Source organism: Heteronotia binoei, chromosome 4, assembly GCF_032191835.1.
Source record: "Heteronotia binoei isolate CCM8104 ecotype False Entrance Well chromosome 4, APGP_CSIRO_Hbin_v1, whole genome shotgun sequence".
NCBI lineage: Eukaryota > Metazoa > Chordata > Lepidosauria > Squamata > Gekkonidae > Heteronotia > Heteronotia binoei.
In genome coordinates, this window is record NC_083226.1 from 7,703,461 (window position 1) to 7,726,081 (window position 22,621).

A 22,621-nucleotide genomic window follows, 5' to 3' on the forward strand; every position below is an offset into this window, starting at 1 on the left:
AGGACAATCATCTGCTTTTTATTATGATATTCGCTACATTTAGATTAGGCTAAATGAACTCATGACGGAAGAGCAGAGAGGAGCAAGGAGGGTTAGTTATATGTAACTGAGAGTCTGTCACCAAAGCATCACCAGATTAGAGGGCAGACAGCGGAAAAAAGGCCTTTAAAACTGAACATTGTAAGACTCTGGCCAAGGGAAGTTCCCCTCGCCCTGTACAGGTGTAGGAAATTGAAAGCTCACCTTTAGCATCTCATGAGTGTTGACATTTCTGGCTGAGACAAGCCGCTGGTTCACTATCATCTAGTTAGCGTTCCGGACAAACTGCTTACATTTGGGCATTTTCTAATAAAGTTGGCCAACAGTTTTTACAAAGGAGTTTGCACCGTGAAATGATTTCTGTTAGACAGCAAGCTGTGGCACTACATCATTAACCCCTAAAATGCCCCCAAACCCAAAACAGACTCCAGAAAAATAAGAGGATCGGCATATTTCATTGATAATAAACCATTCAGAAACTGTTTTCCAAAGGATTTTGGGGTGCTGAATACGTTTCGGGTGTGCCTTGAACAACTGCGCCTTAAGTCTGGATTTTATGTGCTGCTGCATAATTTTACGAATAATGGAACTGCTGAATTTAGTGGCTGTGTTTCCTAAATGTGCCACGATTAAGACAAGGAGAGGCCGTGGCTCAGTGGCAGAGCATCTGCTTGTATGCAGAAAGTCCAAGGTCCAATCCCCTGCATCTCCAGCTGAAAGGACTGAGAAGAAAGTGATGGGACAGACATCTGCATAAGGCCCTGGAGAGCCACTAGTAATCTGAGTTTGACAGACCAAAGGCAGGGAGAGGGATTCTAGCAGCTTATTTGCATATTAGGCCACACACCCCACTGTAGCCAATCCTCCAACAGCCAGTTTCCTTGTCACTACCCTTCCAGGAAGCCCCACCAAACAATGGGCACATCCACAAACCAATTGCCCTTTCATCACACCCCCTCCAGCCTAGAAATAGCAGCTCTCCAGCAGCCCTGGCCCCACTCAATGCACAGCAGCCAAGAAGGTCAGAGCGCCTGCTCCGGCTGCAACGCCACTGAGGATGTTCTCCGCAGCTGAGAACGAAACGTCTGGAAGGAAAATTTTCTCCAGTAGAACACGGCACTTGATCCCGAAAGACTCTACAAACCCTAATGATGTTACCAGCCATGAAAACCTGAAATCTTTGATAATCCTCCAAGAGTTTACAGGGCTTTTTTTTGTCAGCTCTTGGAGGATTGGCTACATCAGGGGTGTGTGGCCTAATATGCAAAGGAGCTCCTGCTAGAATTCCACCCCTGACCAAAGGTATGATTCGTTAGGACAGCTTCATGTGTTCAAGAGGGCCCTCCCTCTTCTCCTGGGGAGGTGAAGAGGAAACTAGACTATGGGTGGAAGCTGTAAAGGCAAGCAAAGAGTGGAGAAATGCTACCACTTGGAAGCAGACCTGTGAGTGCTCTCGTGTTTCTCTCCTCCAGACTATTTCTTAAGATGCACACAAACTCAGCAGCAGGGAAATCAGTTCTCCTAATTGGAGATTGTGAGATTGAACCCGAGACCTTCTGCATGTCGAGCACATGCATTTCACCCCCTGCTTTCTGCTCACAACCAAAACCAGGAAGCAAAAAGCAGTTGTTTAAATGGGTGAGAATCATTTAAACCAAATAGCTGAAACTAGTTTTCATGAAGAGCAGAAAGCACTGAACCCTCGTTTTCTGCTCCTCGTGAACCGAATCAACATTTGGGACAGTGTGTGGTGGCTCTTCAGTTTGCAAACACGGCTTCACGAACTGGCCCAAATTCGTTAGAACTTGAGTTTGTGAGCCGGTTCATGCCCATTCCTAATTGCAACAATAAGTCACAGCAGAGTGCAAATGAAGAGCCACTAGTAACAACAGAACCAGACTTCTGGATGTTGCCTGGGACCGTCAATACTGAAGGTGAAGAGCATACTTTAATAGTTCAAATTTACTTTTGTTCTATTATTATGAGATATATTATTAAATCTGTGACACATGTTGAGTTTCTCCTTATTACTTTACAAATTATTGTCTGTTGTTAAGTTACACCATTAAGTTAGTTTTGATTTGGCCTTAATTGCATTTGATTCAGTTTGTATTTTTGGAAATATGTAATATAACAATAAAAGTGTATTTGACAAAAGAAGGTCAGTATCATAATGCCCCTGTATAAATCGATGGTGCGGTCTCATTTGGAATGCTGTGTGCAGTTCTGATCACCGCACCTCAAAAAGGATATTATAGCATTGGAAAAAGTGCAGAAAAGGGCAACTAGAATGATTACAAGTTTGGAACACTTTCCCTATGAAGAAAGGTTGAAACGCTTGGGGCTCTTTAGCTTGAAGAAACGTCGGCTGTGGGGTGACTTGATAGAGGTTTACAAGATTATGCATGGGATGGAGAAGGTAGAGAAAGAAGTACATTTCTCCCTTTCTCACAATACAAGAACTCGTGGGCATTCAAGGAAATTGCTGAGCAGTCGGGTTAGAATGGATAAAAGGAGGTACTTCTTCACCCAAAGGGTGATTAACATGTGGAATTCACTGCCACAGGAGGTGGCGGCGGCTACAAGCATATCCAGCTTCAAGAGGGGGTTAGATAAAAATATGGAGCAGAGGTCCATCAGTGGCTATTAGCCACAGTGTGTATATATATGTGTGTGTGTCTGTATATATATATAAATTTTTGGCCACTGTGTGATACAGAGTGTTGGACTAGATGGGCCATTGGCCTGATCCAACATGGCTTCTCTTATGTTCTTACCCTTTAGAGCTCCCCCAAGTGACAGGAGTAGCAGGATAGGACTTGGTTTCCTAAAGAAAAAGGTCATTTGGAGCAATCCCCTCATACAACTTCTCTGGGATCGCTTAGGTGTTTCTTTTTAATGCAATAAAGTGGGCTTCCATGCTGCTATGTTCCAGAAACGCTTTTTTGACAGCCGTTCTTCAGGGACCATTTTGCAGATGTGGACTTCTAGAGGGCACAAGGCTGCTGGGACTCAGCCTCCCACTCATTTAGAAAACAGGGTCTGAAGACTTTAATATAAATTAGTATAGAAGTTCTCTAGCTTTCCTTGTGGATCCTTGGAGTGAGAGAGTGATTTCTGGGGTGAGAGAAGACGGGCTTCCAATACGCAATACATAGATTCAGCACCGCAAAACAGTTTAGAAAGTAGCCTCTTTGTATGGAATGCTCAGTACATGATTTGTCTTCTTGTGGGTTTTTTTTTTGCAGCCATTGAGAGATTGGCATTTTAAGGTTTAATTTTACAGATAAGTCTTATCATGTACTAGCAATGGAGTCAGCAGCATGGGGTTTTTTTTGGGGGGGGGGAATTTGAAGCTTTTACTCAAAAATGCCTACGTATACCACACTTTCTCAAAGTCTCACTAAACTACTAGGAAAGTTGCTCCACATCCCAAACCTTTCCCAGGAAGCTTCCTCATGAGGAGCTTACAACAACCTGCCTTGTTCCCAGTAAGCCAAGATTGGGGCGAGCATGTAGAAGAAGAAGAAGATATTGGATTTATATCCTGCCCTCCACTCCGAAGAGTCTCAGAGCGGCTCACAATCTCCTTTCCCTTCCTCCCCCACAACAGGCACCCTGTGAGATGGGTGAGGCTGAGAGGGCTCTCACAGCAGCTGCCCCTTCAAGGACAGAGTATCAGAATGGCCTACAATCTCCTTTCCCTTCCTCCCCCACAACAGACACCCTGTGAGGTGGGTGGGGCTGAGAGGGCTCTCCCAGCAGCTGCCTTTTCAAGGACAGAGTCTCAGAATGGCCTACAATCTCCTTTACCTTCCTCCCCCACAACAGACACCCTGTGAGGTGGGTGGGGCTGGAGAGGGCTCTCCCAGCAGCTGCCCTTTCAAGGACAACCTCTGCCAGAGCTATGGCTGACCCAAGGCCATTTCAGCAGGTGCAAGTGGAGGAGTGGGGAATCAAACCCGGTTCTCCCGGATAAGAGTCCACACACTTAACCACTACACCAAACTGGCTCTCAATAGCTTGATGTATGACAATAGCTTGATTTCCACAGACTAAGTGAAGCTGCCCCATACTTTGCTTTCACGCACATGGAATAATTCACTGTCCACTGGCTTGCAATGCCCTCTGCAACTAGACTTTACTGCCTGAAATGGCAACATCCACTTGCAAACAGTCACTAGTGCACTGATGGTGGACTGAAAAGTGCATTATTCAGTTTGTGCGGAAGTGCCACAGGGAATCTGCATCTGCTTCGTTTCCCTGCATCAGGCAACTGTCAACTGCACAGGAGGAGAGCCGGTTAAGAAAGAAGAGGGCAAACCTCAAAGAATCTGCCTCATCTTGCCCCCCCCTCTCTGACCGTGCAGTTTCTCCTCAGTGCTTTGGCCATCCCAAGAACCAAAGGGAAGCTCTGCCAGTTCAGGCCCTGATTGCATCTGGGCCAGCTTTTCATTTCTAACATTCGCCAGCTGGACAACTTGGGGAATTGCACAAGCTGGGCAGGAATTTATTTCCAGGTGAGTCGTCGTGTTAAGTCTTCTGCAGCCGTAGAGCAAGAGCCCAGGAGACTACAACATTTGTGGCAGGGGAGGAATTTTTGTGACTCACTGCTCACGTCTTCAGAGACAGCTAGAACATATCAGAAACCGTGAGAAGTGACTCCCAAAAGCTCATCTCCTGCCACAAATGTCAATCTTTCAGGCGCTGCAGGAATTCATTCATTCATTCATTCATTCATTCATTCATTCATTCATTTCCTTTGTACTCCATCTTTCTGGGATCCAAAACAACTTACAGCATTCTCCTCTCCTTCATTTTATCCTCACAACAACCCTGTCAGTGAGGCCAGGCTGAGAGAGTGTAGCTGGCTCAAGGTCACCCAGTGAGCTTCCACAGTACGCAGGGCTTTTTTTGTAGCAGGAACTCCTTTGCATATTAGGCCACAAACCCTGATGTAGCCAATCCTCCCAAAGGCTTACAGGGCTCTTCTTACAGGGCATACTGTAAGCGCCAGGAGGATTGGCTACATCAAGAGGGTGTGGCCTAATATGCAAAAGAGTTCCCGCTGGGTGAAACCAGGGCTTTTTTTGTAGCAGGAACTCCTTTGCATATTAGGCCTCGCACACCAATGTAGCCAATCCTCCAAGAGCTCAGAGGGTTCTTAGTACAGGCCTACTGCAAGCTCTTGGAGGATTGGCTACATCAGGGGTACGTGGCCTAATATGCAAAGGAGTTCCTGCTACAAAAAAAGCTCAGATGGTACGAGTGGGAATTCATACCTGGGTCTTCCAGATACTAGTTCAGCACTTCCAGATACTAGCACTAGTTCAGCACTTCCAGATACTAGTTCAGAGCCAGTTTGGTGTAGTGGTTAAGTGTGTGGACTCTTATCTGGGAGAACCAGGTTTGATTCCCCACTCCTCCACTTGCACCTGCTGGAATGGCCTTGGGTCAGCCATAGCTCTGGCAGAGGTTGTCCTTGAAAGGGCAGCTGCTGTGAGAGCCCTCTCCAGCCCCACCCACCTCACAGGGTGTTTGTTGTGGGGGAGGAAGGTAAAGGAGATTGTGAGCCGCTCTGAGACTCTTCGGAGTGGAGGGCGGGATATAAATCCAATATCTTCTTCTTCTTCTTCTTAACTGCACTGGCTCTCTGGAAGCCCCCAGGCTGCCTTGTTTGCCTGACCCCTTAAAATATTGTCTGAGCCCTTCAAATATCCAACATCTGAGAGGAGTCCGCTGAGCTATTAAACTTGCTAAAGGAGGAACTGCTGAGCTCCATGAATTCTTCACCTGCTCAAAAGCCAATTGGGGGAACTGTTCCCATCAGCGCTTCTGCGAATGAATTCCTTCAGCAAGTTGCAGGAGAGTTGGGGAGTTCCTTTTTCAGCCCCGGCTTTGGCCTGAAAGAGTGACCGGCCTCTTCTGTAGGTTCACCCCCCCACCCTCAGTTCCTCCCAAGAGGGTTCATCCCACACTAATCCCGCGACATCTCTCAGTCACGTGGGAAGCTCCTCTGATGGAAGAACAATAAGAGAGGCACAGGAAGGAGGGCTCAATGCTGGCAAGGAACCGGGAGGGAAGAGAGGAAGCCCCAGCTGGAGGAGGAAGAAGAAGATTTATACCCCACCCTTCTCTCTGAATCAGAGTCTCAGAGCAGCTCACAATCTCCTTTATCTCCTTCTCCCGCAACAAACACTCTGTGAGGTGGGTGGGGCTGAGAGAGCTCTCACAGAAGCTGCCCTTTCAAGGACAGAGTCTCAGAGCGGCTCACAATCTCCTTTCCCTTCCTCCCCCACAACAGACACCCTGTGAGGTGGATGGGGCTGGAGAGGGATCTCACAGCAGCTGCCCTTTCAAGGACAGAGTCTCAGAGCGGCTCACAATCTCCTTTCCCTTCCTCCCCCACAACAGACACCCTGTGAGGTGGGTGGGGCTGAGAGAGCTCTCACAGAAGCTGCCCTTTCAAGGACAGAGTCTCAGAGCGGCTCACAATCTCCTTTCCCTTCCTCCCCCACAACAGACACCCTGTGAGGTGGGTGGGGCTGAGAGGGCTCTCACAGCAGCTGCCCCTTCAAGGACAACTCCTACAAGAGATATGACTCAAGGCCATTCCAGCAGCTGCAAGTGGAGGAGTGGGAATCGAACCCGGTTCTCCCAGATAAGAGTCCACGCACTTAACCAGCACCCCAAACTGGGCGATGGGATTAAGGGAAGAATGGACACACACACATCTTTAGGACTTCCAACTTGATCATTGCAATCATGGTGCTTCAAAAGCAGACCATCGAGCAAATCTGTCCATCAAATTAAAACCAATGTGCAAAACCTCAATGCAGGTATTTCTGAGACATTATTGAAAGAAGCGCAACACAGAATTGCAGCCTTAAACAACAGCTACGCACATTTAACTTTGCTTATGGAAGTGGGACAAAAATATTTTAAGTTAAACAAGAAGTAAGCCCATTGAAGTCAGTGGGTTTACTTAAAAGTAAATTGTATGTTGGTGGTGGTGGAAAATGCCATTGAGTCACAGCTGACTTATGGCGACCACATAGAGAAGAAGACAATGACTGCAGATTTATACCCCGCCCTTCTCTCTGAATCAGAGACTCAGAGCGGCTTACAATCTCCTATATCTTCTCCCCCCACAACAGACACCCTGTGAGGGGCGTGGGGCTGAGAGGGCTCTCACAGCAACTGCCCTTTCAAGGACAACTCCTACGAGAGCTACGGCTGAGCCAAGGCCATTCCAGCAGGTGCAAGTGGAGGAGGAGGAGGAAGACTGCAGATTTATACCCCGCCCTTCTCTCTGAATCAGAGACTCAGAGCGGCTCACAATCTCCTATATCTTCTCCCCCCACCACAGACACCCTGTGAGGGGGGTGGGGCTGAGAGGGCTCTCCCAGCAGCTGCCCTTTCAAGGACAACTCCTACGAGAGCTACGGCTGGCCCAAGGCCATTCCAGCAGCTGCAAGTGGAGGAGGAGTTTTCAAGGCAAGAGGTGTTCAGAGGTGGTTTGCAATTGCCTGCCTCTGCCTAGTGACCCTGGACTCCCCTGGGGGTCCCCCGTCCAACTAACCTCGCTTAGCTTCCAAGATCTGCATCATTAGAAAGCCACTTTTATAGTAACTTATCATAACCCACACTAGCCTAAAGAGAAACAAGAGTTTCTTAAATGTTCAACTTCACCAATTAAAAATTCCCATACTTGATCAGCAGCTTAAGCTAATGAATATACCAAAAAGGTCACTCAGGACAGCATCACCAGTACTCGGGTAACACTTATTATTTTTGCCTCCTGGATGAGGCAGTGGATACTCTGAGCAGGTACCTAGAGCCAGGGTGGATGGGAGCGAATGTATTAATACTGAATCGAGACAAGACAGCCTGGGACCTTTTCTCGTATGAACCTACCTGCCAGTTGATATCGTCATGGTTTGGACTTGCAATTTTCATGAATTCTGATGCATGGGTTCATTTGTAAGCAGCGTTCCCTCTAGGCTGAATTAGCGTGAGCTAGCTCACTGATTTTTAGCCTCCAGGCCATAGATTTTTCTCTTAGTTCAGGAAGAATGACCCCCGGAACGCACTAATGGATGCAGCAGCTCACGACTTTAATGCCAGTAGCTCACAAAGTAGAATTTTTGCTCACAAGACTGCAGCTTAGAGGGAACAATCACCAAAGGGTGATTGGCATGTGGAATTCACTGCCACAGGAGGTGGTGGCGGCCACAAGCATAGCCACCTTCAAGAGGGGTTTAGATAAAAATATGGAGCAGAGGTCCATCAGTGGCTATTAGTCACAGTGTGTGTGTATATATAATTTTTTTTGCCACTGTGTGACACAGAGTGTTGGACTGGATGGGCCATTGGCCTAATCCAACATGGCTTCTCTTATGTTCTTATGTGACACAGAGTGTTGGACTGGATGGGCCATTGGCCTGATCCAACATGGCTTCTCTTATGTTCTTATGTGACTCAGAGTGTTGGACTGGATGGGCCACTGGCCTGATCCAACATGGCTTCTCTTATGTTCTTATGTGACACAGAGTGTTGGACTGGATGGGCCATTGGCCTGATCCAACATGGCTTCTCTTATGTTCTTATGTGACACAGAGTGTTGGACTGGATGGGCCACTGGCCTGATCCAACATGGCTTCTCTTATGTTCTTCTGTGACACAGAATGCTGGACTGGAGGGGCCACTGGCCTGATCCAACATGGCTTCTCTTATGTTCTTCTGTGACACAGAGTGTTGGACTGGAGGGGCCATTGGCCTGATCCAACATGGCTTCTCTTATGTTCTTATGTAAGTGGCTTAATTTTTCTCATAAACCGAAAGGGTGTTTTTTTTATATCCTAGAATGCATGCATCACAAACGACAACAACTTCTGGCTTGATGCTGACATGGCCAAGGAATGACACTGAGCTCTTGCCTTCTAGCAAAACAGCTGGCTGTCGCAGTGTCTGACATCCCCCCTCCCTTCCCAGGTGTCAAATACGCCATGTTTCAGTAGAGCAAAGGCGCAGCTGGATACTTACAGAAGCAGAGGAAGAGTGTGTCTACGCACATGGCATACACACTGAAGAATCCATGTGCAATGAGATAGGAGCCAACAACAACAGTCTACAAGAGAAAACAAATAGATACAGTTTTATCTATGGTGGCTATCTACGGAATCGAATGCCCCCTTGAGGTCCAAGAAAGTTGTGTCAAGTTTGGAATTCCTAGGAGTAGTATATATATGGTTGCATAGAGAAGGAAATATCCACCTTAGGTTTATCTATGGATTCTCTCTACACGCTCCCTCTTACAAACGCATATTATCTAATTAAATGTAGAATTTTAGATATAGAATTGCAAAAACGAATCAGTGCTGCGAATACATCTTGTCCCCCCTTTGAATTTTGGAATTTGCCCAGTTATTGCTCATCTGCCTCCTTATCTGTCAACTCTCCATGCTCCACAATTGCATAGAGCATTTACTCCTGCCAGATGTAATACTATCCCATTAGCAGTTACCTATGGTAGATACAAAAAAATCCAACTCTCATTAAGACTTTGTACATGCAACTTAAAACAAGCTGATTCGTTGTCCCGTATTCTACTTTACTGCTCCCAATATAATACTACATGCCTTAGATTTCTAGACCCGATTCTGCTCAATATGGCAGGTTGCTCAGATGCTGCAAAGGTATACTGTCTTCTGAATGATTTGTCATCTGAAATAACCGAAAAGGTTGCTTTATTCTTGAGTCTGGTAATCAAGGATCGATTGTACAATGTATAGCTGTATATGACTGGTTTATTTTGTTATTTCTGTATCTCTTTTTTGCCTTATTTATAATCTGATATATTCCAATAAAGGCTTGTGTTTATGTCTGTGGAGTATTCAGGCACTTCCTTTCCTTTCCTATCTGTAGACGTGCGCCCGCACATGAAAACTTGCACCCAGAATTAAATATTGTTGGTCTTTGATTGGTTGTGAACCAGAACTGGACATTCACTTAGACTGAAACCCAGCAGTATCTGAGCAACCAACAAGTTTTTTTGGGGGTATGAGCTTTTGAGAATCAAAGCTCCCTTAGACAGATACAAGTTGGAATGGAGATCCCAGAGTCCTTAGATCCCAGTGGGAAGGTGGAAGAAGAAACCCCAGAGTCAGAGGGGCAATTCACATTGCAAGTAGTTTGATTACTGCAGTGGCAAAATGCTTTGGGGCAGAAAACTGGCATCTGTAGTGAAGATGAGCATGTGAAGATGCACCCTTTCCACATCTGGCAGCAACTATGCCAGTAAAATAAATAACTACGTTGTACCAACGTTTCCCCTGAAAACTGTATAGTAAGCTTTTATTCTTTTAATCTGACATTTTGAATTGCTGACAAACCATTGTGCTGTATGAATGCTTTCCCCTTTTGTATATAGAAAATTTCAAATAAAATTCTCCCATTCATCAATAAGTGACACGCCCAAGAGAGAGACCTTCCTGGTGGAAAGAAACATCATCGGCAAAGGAAGTTTCAGCTCTCGATCAGCAGAGCCAGATCAGAGAAGAAGATGATATTGGATTTATATCCTGCCCTCCACTCCGAAGAGTCTCAGAGCGGCTCACAATCTCTTTTCCCTTCCTCCCCCATAACAGACACCCTGTGAGGTGGGTGGGGCTGGAGAGGGCTCTCACAGCAGCTGCCCTTTCAAGGACAACCTCTGCCAGAGCTCTGGCTGACCCAAGGCCATTCCAGCAGGTGCAAGTGGAGGAGTGGGGAATCAAACCCGGTTCTCCCAGAGAAGAGTCCGCGCCCTTCACCACTACACCAAACTGCCTCTGAAACGGAAGTCCTGCCAACCAGCTGCAGCTATGAAATACCAACCAGAATAGGGACCCAGTAGTAGTTGAGGGGCTGTGTCTGCTGACCCAGTTTTATCCTTTGGGTGAAAAAGAAGAAGGCGAGAATGCCTGAAGAGGAAGGAAAGAAATGACACTTAATTTCAAACTTTCCTGATGCATTTTCAATCTAAAAGTTTAAAGCTGGGGTATAAAACTTTTCTTTCTTTCTTTCTTTCTTTCTTTCTTTCTTTCTTTCTTTCTTTCTTTCTTTCTTTCTTTCTTTCTTTCTTTCTTTCTTTCTTTCTTTCTTTCTTTCTTTCTTTCTTTCTTTCCTTCCTCTCTCCCTCCCCTTCCCCTTCCTCCCTCCCTCCGTATCTCAGGACCCATGTCCTGTTCTAACCCAGCAAACAAATGCATTCAGTTACTGGCAAATGAAGAGCCGTTTCTTCCTGTTGCCAGCAGCTAAACTAGCCCAATGGGCAGCAGGAGCAGGAAGAAAGATGTGCAGATGCAGGAGCTTGCAAAGGACGTCCAACATGCGAAAAATGGCCTTACCGACACTTCCTACAATCAGGAGTTTGCCAAGGAAAAGAAGGAAGTCTGTAACTTTATCCAGAACGGCCACCCTGAAAGTGTGAGAGAGAGAGGGGAGTAACGCTCACTAACAGACATTCTCACTTTTTGACATGTTACCGTTTTATTGGTTTCTCACGCTCATGCTACCCAGATCAAAGGTTTGCTCAATTTGTTAATTTCACTATTCTGTCACTGGAACTTAAATTTGTACCATTCCGCATTCTAAACCACTGCCTCCCAGCTATGTGTAGCTCTGCTCACTGTACCTGATTCCTTGTCTGATGAAGTGGGCTTAGAGAACACGAAAGCTTACGTTCTGAATACAACTTTGTTGGTCTTAAAGGTGCAACTTGACTTCTACTTTGCTCTCTAACCTGTTTCCTGAGAACGTTTTAGCTGCACCCCTGACAAGGGGGCTCCTGTGGGGTCTGGCTCTTCCCCTTCCGGGGCCACCGGAAGGGACCTCCTTAATGAAGAAGATGATATTGGATTTATATCCCGCCCTCCACTCCAAAGAGTCTCAGAGCGGCTCACAATCTCCTTTCCCTTCCTCCCCCACAACAGACACCCTGTGAGGTGGGTGGGGCTAAGAGAGCTCTTACAGCAGCTGCCCTTTCAAGGACAACCTCTGCCAGGGCTATGGCTAACCCAAGGCCATTCCAGCAGGTGCAAGTGGAGGAGGGGGGAATCAAACCCGGTTCTCCCAGATAAGAGCTATGGCTGACCCAAGGCCATTCCAGCAGGTGCAAGTGGAGGAGGGGGGAATCTTCACTGACAAGTGGAGCCTTCACTGACAATGGAGGCCCAGATAGCAGCCACTGCCAAGTCCGCGTTTTTTCACCTTCGGCGGGCGAAGCAGTTGGCCCCCTTCCTGGAACGTGACGACCTGGCAACAGTGATTCATGCTACGGTCACCTCGAGGTTAGACTACTGTAATGCCCTCTACATGGGGCTACCCTTGTGCCGGACCCGGAAACTGCAGTTGGTGCAGAACGCTGCTGCCCGGCTGTTATTAGGGCTCCCAAGACGGGAGCACATTCGGCCGGGGCTCCGGGATCTGCACTGGCTGCCAGTAATATTCCGAGTCCGGTACAAGGTGTTGGTTATTACCTTTAAAGCCCTATATGGCCTAGGACCTGTCTACCTTAGGGACCGTCTTTCCCCACACGTTCCCCAGAGAGTACTACGCTCGGGTTCACAAAACCTGCTGATAGTCCCCGGGCCAAAGGAGGCCCGTCTAAAATCCACCAGGGATCGGGCCTTCTCAGTAACGGCACCTTATTGGTGGAACCAGCTGCCGGAGGAGGTGCGGGCCCTGCGGGACCTAGGGCAGTTCCGCAGGGCCTGTAAGACAGCCCTCTTCCGGCAGGCCTATAATACTGACTGACAAGGAAATCTTTTGGATGGAACAAAATGCATCTGTAGACCGCCGGTTTTTATCTATCTTGCTTTTATTAATTTATGGTTTTAATTTTACTTGTAAGTGTTTTAAATTGTAGTATTTGTATTATCATGTTGTAAGCCGCCCTGAGACACTTCGGTGCGAAGGGCGGGGTATAAATCCCAATATAAATAAATAAATAAATAAATAAACCCGGTTCTCCCAGATAAGAGTCCGCACACTTAACCACTACACCAAACTGTCTCTCCCGTAGATTTATACTCCGCCCTTCTCTCTGACTCAGAGTCTCAGAGCGGCTTACAATCTCCTTTATCTTCTTCTCCCACAACAGACACCCTGTGAGGCAGGTGGGGCTGAGAGATCTCTCCCAGAAGCTGCCCTTTCAAGGACAACCTCTGCCAAAGCTCTGGCTGACCCAAGGCAATTCCAGCAGGTGCAAGTGGAGGAGTGGTTCTCCCAGATAAGAGTCCGCACACTTAACCACTACACCAAACTGGCTCTAATGTACAGGTATTTAATGTACAGGTATTTAAATCCCACAGTGTGTAGGAAGTCTGGCTTCATCAGAAACAGCTGCCCTGAAAGGATTCCACTTTGGGGCTTACAACTTGAGCTTGCTTGAAAGATCACACCCAAACCACATTTGCTAAGCCATTGCTGGCTGGGGGCCCATTGACAGGAATGCATATGAAGCTGCCTTCAAATGAATCAAGCCCTTGGTCCATTGAGGTCACGTACTGTCTACTCAGACTGGCAGCAGCTCCCCAGGGTCTCAGGTTGAGGTCTTTCCCACCACCTGCAGCCTGGTCCTTTCAACTAGAGATGCCAGGGATCAAACCTGGGACCTTCTCTACCAAAAGCAGAGGCTCTACCCCTGAGCCATGGCTCCTCCCCTACTCTCGCCACCTCACAACATGCTCATTCTGGTTCAGGTGGCTGGTACCCCTCCCTGCAGTGTGGGAAGAGAACCAGGGCTTTCTTTGCAGCAGGAACTCCTTTGCATATTCGGCCATGCCCCCCCTGATGTAGCCAATCCTCCTGGAGCTTACAGGGCTCATAGTACAGGGTCTTCTGCAAGCTCCAGGAGGATTGGCTCCATTATTATTATTTATTTATATTCTGCCCATTCCCCCATGGGGGCTCAGGGCGGAGTACATTAAAATAGATTGCATCAATATAAATAACAGGAGAATCACAATAAAATTACAATAAAAAACACAATAAAATCTGTTCCAATAGCCAGTTAATAGTACAGCAGGATGGTCCAACAGGGTGGTATAACAAGATAGCTCTCTCTCTCGGCTTGACTTCGCAAACGAAGATTTACGAAGGGTGCAGTAGTCCACGTCTGCTGCAGGCTTGCTGGTGGCTGACAAGACCAATGCGGGACAGGCAGATCCAGCCACAGTGGCTGCAGGGAAAAGTCGGATTTGGGGTTGGTGCTGTAGCAGTGCGAGTCTTCCTCAATCTCCTTTTGTCCTCAAGACCAGCTATGCGTGCGTTCTCAAAGGAAGAGACAGCCTGGTGGATGGTGTGCCTCCATGCTTTGCGATCTGAGGCTAGGTCAGACCACTGGTGATGGTTGATGCGACAGGTGCCAAGGGATTTCTTCAAGGAGTCCTTGTACCTCTTCTTTGGTGCCCCTCTATTTCGATGGCCGGTGGAAAGTTCACCATACAGGGCAGTCTTGGGAAGGCGGTGGTTTTCCATCCTAGAAATATGCCCTGCCCAGCGCAGCTGCGTCTTCAATAGCAGTGCCTCGATAGCACTGCACTGTGATATAGCGGGGTGGGGAGCCGATCTAACATGCAGACGCCCACTGCCTCATCTGAAAACCTGGCGGAACAGCTCCATTTTACAGGCCCTACAAAAGGCTAAGAAGCCGGGGGGGTGTGGGCCTAATATGCAAAGGAGTACCTGCTACAAAAAAAAAGCCCCAAAGAGAACTTGCTGTATCCTATGGGGAAAGGGGGAGCTGCTGTCAAAGCTAGATATGTCCGGTCCACAAGTGGTTTGCCTGAGGAAGACTCACCACCACCCTGGATCAATGAAACAACAAAACAGAGCTCCCTGGCAGGCCCTCACCTGATGATATTCCTCATGAGCAGGAAAAAGGCATTCCTTGCAGAAGTGCAGAAGTTGGTGCCATAAATAGCAATCTGGAGGAGAATCACCCAAAACAACAGAAACGTTATGTCAGACAAGGAACTGGGGGAATTGGCTATTTGGAGGCACCATGTTGGGCTGTAGTCTCATGCTTAAGCCTGCCTTTTAGAGCTGGTTATTCCAAATTAGAGGTTTCACAGGCATTTGATGTGTACCAGTGTTATAACCTGGCGTCCTTGGTTGCTGGGGATGGGGGGGGGGCAGATATTCTGCTGTTCTCCTGCCCCCCTCCCTCAGTCTTTCCATAAACTCCCAAACTTGAGTGAATCAGACCAGCCTTGCCCTCATTCATTCATAGCCAGTCCCGCCTCTTGCAGAAGTCAACCAGACTTCCACACAAGATGGAACCTTCATCAGGACCACAAATGTAAGGATGGCCTTCCCACTGGAGACGACGTTCCCAAAATAATCACGACACAGGGCACATAAGGCTTGGACAACTGGCCCACTGTCATGTTTCCCTTGCCGTTGCAACGCACCAGCTAGCAGCGTGCATGTCCAAATGTTAATGTTTTCTTAGCAATATCAGGTCTACCCTTTTCTAATTCACATGAATTCAAGTTTTAAGAGGGAAAGCCTGCAAACCTTGGCAAGTCTGGGAAAGAATATGCATTTATTTCTAATGGATAATGCCTTTGATACGGTGTATGAATCATACGTATCTTATGCACATTTGAGATATCCTTTCCTATCCTATCCAATCCTATCTGAGCAGTCTTTTACACCTTCCTTTCCATCTCCTTTCCCTGCCAATTTCATCTATCTTTGGGAGTTCCCCAGCCATCCTACTTGGTTTCCCACTTTCAGGAGACGTGATTAGAAGGAATGGTATTTCTTACATCTCCATCCCTTATAGTACAGGATTCGCCAATAAATGCGGTGTCTCTGAAATGCATAAATTCTCTTGAATGCATCTGGAAGGCAGCAGCTACCTTTCTCCCTGATGCCACAAGTCTCTCTCTGCTAGACTATATTACAGGTAAATCCACTCCCATGACATATGAAACTTGGCTTGTCAGAATCACTGCACCCACAGTTTTAACACCGTAGCAAGCAATGGAAGAAAGCACTAAGTCTGTCTCCGTGGTTCTACTATACATTCCATGCTGGCCCCAAACAGCTGTTGGTCAACAGAGGAACCAGAACAGGTTCCAAGATCCAGCATATCTTGACTTGTGGGCACTGGTAACAGAGCTGAACTAACACCTCTGAAGATTCACATAATCACAAGCACTATATGAACATACTCCAAGGTTCACTGCAGAAAGTCATGGTGGATACAAGCATAGACAGTGTCAAGAGGGGACTGAATAAACATAAGGAGCAGAGGCCCATCAGTGGCTATTAGAATTAGTTGTTCACACACATTAATGTGTGTGAGTTCACACACATTAAATAATGGACTTTGCAACTGGATTTTTACTGTGTAAGAATGGCACCGTGTGATAGCACCCAGTGTGTTGGACTGGATGGGCCATTGGCTTGATCCAGCATGGCTTCTCTTGTGTTCTTATGTGACACAGAATGTTGTGCTGGATGGGCCATTGGCCTGATCCAACATGGCTTCTCTTATGTTCTTATGTGACACAGAGTGTTGGACTGGATGGGCCATTTGCCTGATCCAACATGGCTTCACTTATGTTGTGTATGACTCAGAGTGTTGGACTGGATGGGCCATTGGTCTGATCCAACATGGCTTCTTTTGTGTTCTTATGTGTGACTCAGAGTGTTGGATTGGATGGGCCATTGGCCTGATCCAACATGGCTTCTCTTGTGTTCTTATGTGACACAGAGTGTTGGGCTGGATGGGCCATTGGCCTGATCCAACATGGCTTCTCTTATGTTCTTATGTGACACAGAGTGTTGGACTGGATGGGCCATTGGCCTGATCCAACATGGCTTCTCTTGTGTTCTTATGTGACACAGATGTTGGGCTGGATGGGCCATTGGCCTGATCCAACATGGCTTCTCTTATGTTCTTATGTGACACAGAGTGTTGGACTGGATGGGCCATTGGCCTGATCCAACATGGCTTCAGTTATGTTGTGTATGACTCAGAGTGTTGGACTGGATGGGCCATTGGCCTGATCCAACATGGCTTCACTTATGTTCTTATGTGACACAGAGTGTTGGACTGGATGGGCCATTGGCCTGATCCAACATGGCTTCACTTGTGTTCTCACACTTGAGCATAAATGCTAAGATTGAGACATGCCTACCATACCATTGGCATGCTGCCATGCAAGCACTGGCAATGGGTACACATTAGGCAGCCAAAGCTGCTTCTAGACATAAATTAAGAATGAAGAACCTAGAAAAAAAATAAAACTGGCTGAGTGTGTGGCGGTTTAGAAGTGGCCTCCGCAGTTGTCTCAAGTACCTTTAAGATCTGCATTAATTTCCGGGGTGGCCTACAAAAGTGGAGGTCCTCACCATAATGTATGCATTTCTGTTCAGGAACTTGATGAACTTCTCCAGGCACCAGAAACAGCACTTGAGACAGGTCAGGAGGAACTTGGCAAACTTGTTCTCAGCAGCTAATACAGGGAGACCAAGAGGGGAGAGGAGTCGTTTTCTTTCTTTGTCCGGTTTGGATTCTTGAGAATCAGCTTTTGTTCCCAAGAAATACATCAGCTTTCTAGTTCCCAGATTAATTATCTAAAAACATTTACGAACTGCCTTTATAGGAACTCAAGGAGGTTTACAAGGTAAATAATAATAACACGCTACAAAAAAATACACAAAACACTGGTTAAAATCAGATTCAGGCGAGCAGTCAGGTGGGTCTGAAGCAAGAGAACGAGGCTCGACTCCAGTGGCACCTCGAAGACCAGCAAAGTTTTATTCTGAGTGCAGGCACACAAAAGTTTATGCCCAGAATTAAACTTCGTTGTCCCTAAAGGAGCCGCCGGATTCAAACTTAGTTAAAATCAGTAATTTAAAACTGCTGCTTGGCAGAAGAGCTAATCAAGAACTGACATGAATAAAACTGTCTTCTGCTGCCCCCTCAGGATCGAGAGGGGGCCAGGCACATGTCTCTGAGAAAACTGTACCCGTGGGGCCACCATCGAAAAGGCTCTCCCTCTCTCGTGTACCTGCAAGACAAGCTTCTTTGGTTGACAAGAGAGTTGGGGGGGGGGTCTCGCCTTGTGATCCTATTTCCTGGGTAAGAACGCATGGGTTCCTAGGTAGGAAGGATTTTGGTCCTTCAGATATCACAGTCTCAAGCCACATAGAGCTTTAAGGGTCAAAACCAGCACCCTGAACTGGGTTGAGGAGTAGATCGAAACCCAGTATAACTGCTGCAATACTGTGATCACAGCAGGCGGTCCCAACTAGCAGTCTAACAGCAGCATTTAGCACTAGCTCTGAACACTCTCCAAGGGCAGCCCCAAGCAGAGCACGTGACAAGTTAGCTAATGAAGGAAAAACCAAACTTGGAAACTTAAAGGAGGACTCCCATTTCCTTCACACCTCTTGGCCCTGCCAACTCCCAGCTAGCGGGAGAAGAGATGGCAGCCTTTCAGTTCAGTATTTTCCTTGCATTGACCCCTTTCCCTCTTCTTTACCTTTTAATCTGTGGTCCAAGTACTCCAGAATGACCCGAACGATTTGGACGAGAGCAAGAATCAGAGACCCGAAAGCCAGTGAGCCAGTGTGATACCTGCCCAGGAAGAAAAGCAGAAGCAGAGAACTTAAGATAAGTGGAGGTATCAGCAAACCTTTTAGAATATTTGTCCTGAAGAACAGGATGTTGGCCCATGGGGCTGGGAGAGCACAGGAGCATAACAACGGCACAATTGGCTAAAGTTTCTCAGCTTCCATTTTGAAATCCAGATTTCCCCCTAAGGGGCCATGTCCAGTGGAATCCTCATGGCAACAGCAGGCCCCCCCCCCCAACCTTTTTGAGCCTTTGGGGGCACCTTTGGGATTCTGACACAAGGTGGGGGGGGGGGGTGCAATCACAAAATGGCTGCCAAGGGAGGCAGAACCACACACACAAGGAAGCCCCAGTGCAAGGGAGAAGAAGGGTAATATAAAAATACACTGGGAAATAAGAGAGAGAGGGAATTAAACTAGGGCCGGGTTTTTTTGCATATTAGGGCTCCTTTGCATATTAGGCCACACACCCCTGCTATAGCCAATCCTCCAAGAGCTTAGAGGGCTCTAAGTACTGTAAGCTCCAGGAGGATTGGCTACATCAGGGATGTGTGACCTGACACGCAAAGGAGTTCCTGCTACAAAAAAAGCCTTGAATAAAGCAAACACTGTGGTGGACACCAAGAAAGGTGTGGTGGGCACCATGTTGGGAACCCATGTGCCACAACTGTGATCGATGCACCCCAGTTGGCCTCAAGTCCTTTGCAGCCTTCGGTGATCCAAACATGGCGCCTCTTGCTACCAAAGCCCTCTTGATTCACGCAACTAAGATGAAGAAGAAGACTGCAGGTTTATACCCTGCCCTTCTCTCTGAATCAGAGACTCAGAGCGGCTCACAATCTCCTATATCTTCTCCCCCCACAACAGACACCCTGTGAGGTGGGTGGGCCTGAGAGAGCTCTCCCAGAAGCTGCCCTGTCAAGAAGAGCTATGGCTAACCCAAGGCCATTCCAGCAGGTGCAAGTGGAGGAGTGGCGAATCAAACCCAGTTCTGCCAGATAAGAGAGCTCTGGCTGACCCAAGGCCATTCCAGCAGCTGCAAGTGGAGGAGTGGGGAATCAAACCCAGTTCTGCCAGATAAGAGAGCTCTGGCTGACCCAAGGCCATTCCAGCAGCTGCAAGTGGAGGAGTGGGGAATCAAACCCAGTTCTCCCAGATAAGAGAGCTCTGGCTGACCCAAGGCCATTCCAGCAGCTGTAAGTGGAGGAGTGGGGAATCAAACCCAGTTCTCCCAGATAAGAGAGCTCTGGCTGACCCAAGGCCATTCCAGCAGCTGCAAGTGGAGGAATGGGGAATCAAACCCGGTTCTCCCAGATAAGAGAACTATGGCTGACCCAAGGCCATGCTAGCAGCTGCAAGTGGAGGAGTGGGGAATCAAACCCGGCTCTCCCAGATAAGAGTCCGCACACTTAACCACTACACCAAACCGGCTCTGCTAGAACAGATTTCAAGCTGTCTCAAAGTAACCTGTTACACCCTCGTAGCTCACCTGAAACATCCAAATTCACGCAGAAATGGAAACTGTAAATAAGGAGCCGTCCTCTGGTAGCCATGTTAAATCACTGCTGAACAAAACTATATTTAAGCTTTGAAACTGGAACTTTTTATTTTGGTACCAGGAAGGTTAAACACTTTGTCAGGGAACTTCACCTTTTCCAGAGTGCAGGTAAATAAGCTCGTCCCAAGCGGAAATCATTGTGTGGCTCTTTGGAGCCTGTTACCCTTGTAGCCCCTTCCCTCCTCCTCCTCCACTGGCACTGCAAAAGTTTCCAGTGACCAGTGTTCCCTCTAAGCTGAGTCAGCGTGAGCTAGCTCACAGATTTTTAGCCTCCAGCTCACACATTTTCGTGTTAGCTCAGGAAGGATGACGCTAGAGTGCAATAATTTTATCCAGTAGCTCACAACTTCAGTGCCAGCAGCTCACAACTTCAGCGCCAGTAGCTCACAACTTCAGTGCCAGTAGCTCGCAAAGTAGAATTTTTTGCTCACAAGACTGCAGCTTAGAGGGAACATCGCCAGTGGCCTCCCTCTTGTCTCCCTGCACTGCTCACCTGAGTGCTCGGCCAAAGGAAGAGAAGAGGGGAAACGCTGGCATGTCGTCCGGTTTCTTAAAGGCCCAATAATAGGAAGCAAAGGCACCGGCCAGGGTGACCTGGCCCAGGGCGATGACGAAATTGGTTAGCCAGAAGAACATGAAGGCGTTGTAGATCTGGAAGACGATGAGGTACTTGTGATAGGCCGTCTCCCCACCGTAGAAGGCAAAAAGGCAACGGGCGTCTGGACACTGCTTGACAACGCTGGAAGTGTTGAAGGTCTAGAAAGGGAAAGGAATTCAAAATTTTCACGAATACACATGAAGCTGCCTTATACTGAATCGGACCACTGGTCCATCAAGAGACGAAGAAGAGAAGAGACTGGATTTATACCCCACCCGTCACTACCCAAAGGAGTCTCGGAGCGGCTTACGATCTCCTTTCCCTTCCCCTCCCCACAACACACCCTGTGAGGTAGGTGGGGCTGAGACAGCTCTGACAGAAACTGCTCCTGAGAAGAACAGGCCTGAGAGAACTTGTGCCTGACCCATCAGCAGGTGTATGTGGAGGAGTGGGGAATCAAACCCGGTTTTCCCAGATAAGAGCCTGCACACTTAACCTCTACACCAAACTGGCTCTCAGTACTATCTGTTCAGACTGGTCAAGGTTCTCCAGGGTCTCAGGCAGAGGTCTTTCATATCACCTTCTCCCTGACTTTTTGAACTAGAGATGTGTGGGACTGACCCTAGAATTTCTAGATGTCCTTTCCCTGAGCCGCAGCCCCTCCCCCACAAGTTTTTTCCACATTATTTCAGTATGTTTCATTTGTTTCTATTTTTAAATTGTTTCTCACCTCTGGGTCGCACGTTGTTCCACTGTAGTCACACTGTGTCTCATTGAATACCTTGTAGATGGCTTCGTTCGAAGTAGATAAGAACCTGGAAGCAGTTAAGGGACTCTACTTTGCCAAAATGTACCACCCCTTCCTGCCCTTGAGAACCAGGCAATCATCCCCCGTGATTCGCCTTGCCAGGAGAGAAAGACTGAGGAAGGATACACAGCTGTGCTAGCCCAGTAGGCGATACAAAGGCACACCAGGAAGAAAGTGTAGAGTGGAAATAACAAGGATGTCATGATGTGACCAATGGCCCTGCAGGAGAGATTTGGGGTGTGGAGGGGAGAGAAGAGAAGAGCACATCAGTTCCTCCAAAGACCTCAGCCTGACAAAGCCCTGCTTCCTTTTCATACTTCTGATACAAAAATGGCTACAGCCTGATGATGGTATAGATGGAACTCTCTGTCTGGGGCAGTGATGCTCTGTATTCTGGGTGCTTTGGGAGGGGCAACAGTGGGAGGGCTTCTAGTGTCTTGGTCCCACTAATGGACCTCCTGATGGCACCTGGTTTTTTTGGCCACTGTGTGACAGTGTTGGACTGGATGGGCCACTGGCCTGATCCACCATGGCTTCACTTATGTTCTTATGTGACACAGAGTGTTGGGCTGGATGGGCCACCGGCCTGATCCAACATGGCTTCACTTATGTTCTTATGCTTCTTGGCTCTTGGGGGCCAACAGTGGAAGGACTTCTGGAGTCCTGCCCCCACTGGTGAACCTTCTGACACAGAGTGTTGGACTGGATGGGCCACTGGCTTGATCCAACGTGGCTTCTCTTATGTTCTTAGAACTTGCTTGGGAAGGACTAAATTCAAGTCCAGCAGCACCCTAGAGAGCAACAAGGTTTTGGGGGTAGGAGCTTTCAAGAGTCAGAGCTCCCTTCATCAAAAGCTTATTCTCCAAAACTGCTGTCAGTCTCTAAGCGCAACTGGATTGAAATGTAGCTCTTCTACCACAGACCAATGCAGCTACCTTCTGGAACTTTCTTAGGAAGGATATTCTGGTCAGTTATTTCC

The 22,621-nt window shown here is 47.6% G+C and overlaps 1 protein-coding gene across 2 annotated transcripts in view; it reads right to left on the minus strand.

Annotated features, from left to right (window-relative positions):
* SLC44A2 (solute carrier family 44 member 2) overlaps positions 1–22,621 on the minus strand; it is an 83,444-nt gene that overhangs the window by 10,813 nt on the left and 50,010 nt on the right. For both annotated transcript variants that reach the window (XM_060236730.1, XM_060236729.1), the window contains exons 13-21: positions 21,769–21,861; positions 21,565–21,649; positions 20,730–20,992; positions 18,588–18,682; positions 17,452–17,555; positions 14,938–15,011; positions 11,430–11,500; positions 10,918–11,003; positions 9,085–9,169 (exon numbers count right to left, since the gene is read on the minus strand). In XM_060236730.1, coding sequence (XP_060092713.1) covers positions 9,085–9,169; positions 10,918–11,003; positions 11,430–11,500; positions 14,938–15,011; positions 17,452–17,555; positions 18,588–18,682; positions 20,730–20,992; positions 21,565–21,649; positions 21,769–21,861 — 956 coding nt within the window. The remainder of the gene's footprint in view (positions 1–9,084; positions 9,170–10,917; positions 11,004–11,429; positions 11,501–14,937; positions 15,012–17,451; positions 17,556–18,587; positions 18,683–20,729; positions 20,993–21,564; positions 21,650–21,768; positions 21,862–22,621) is intronic.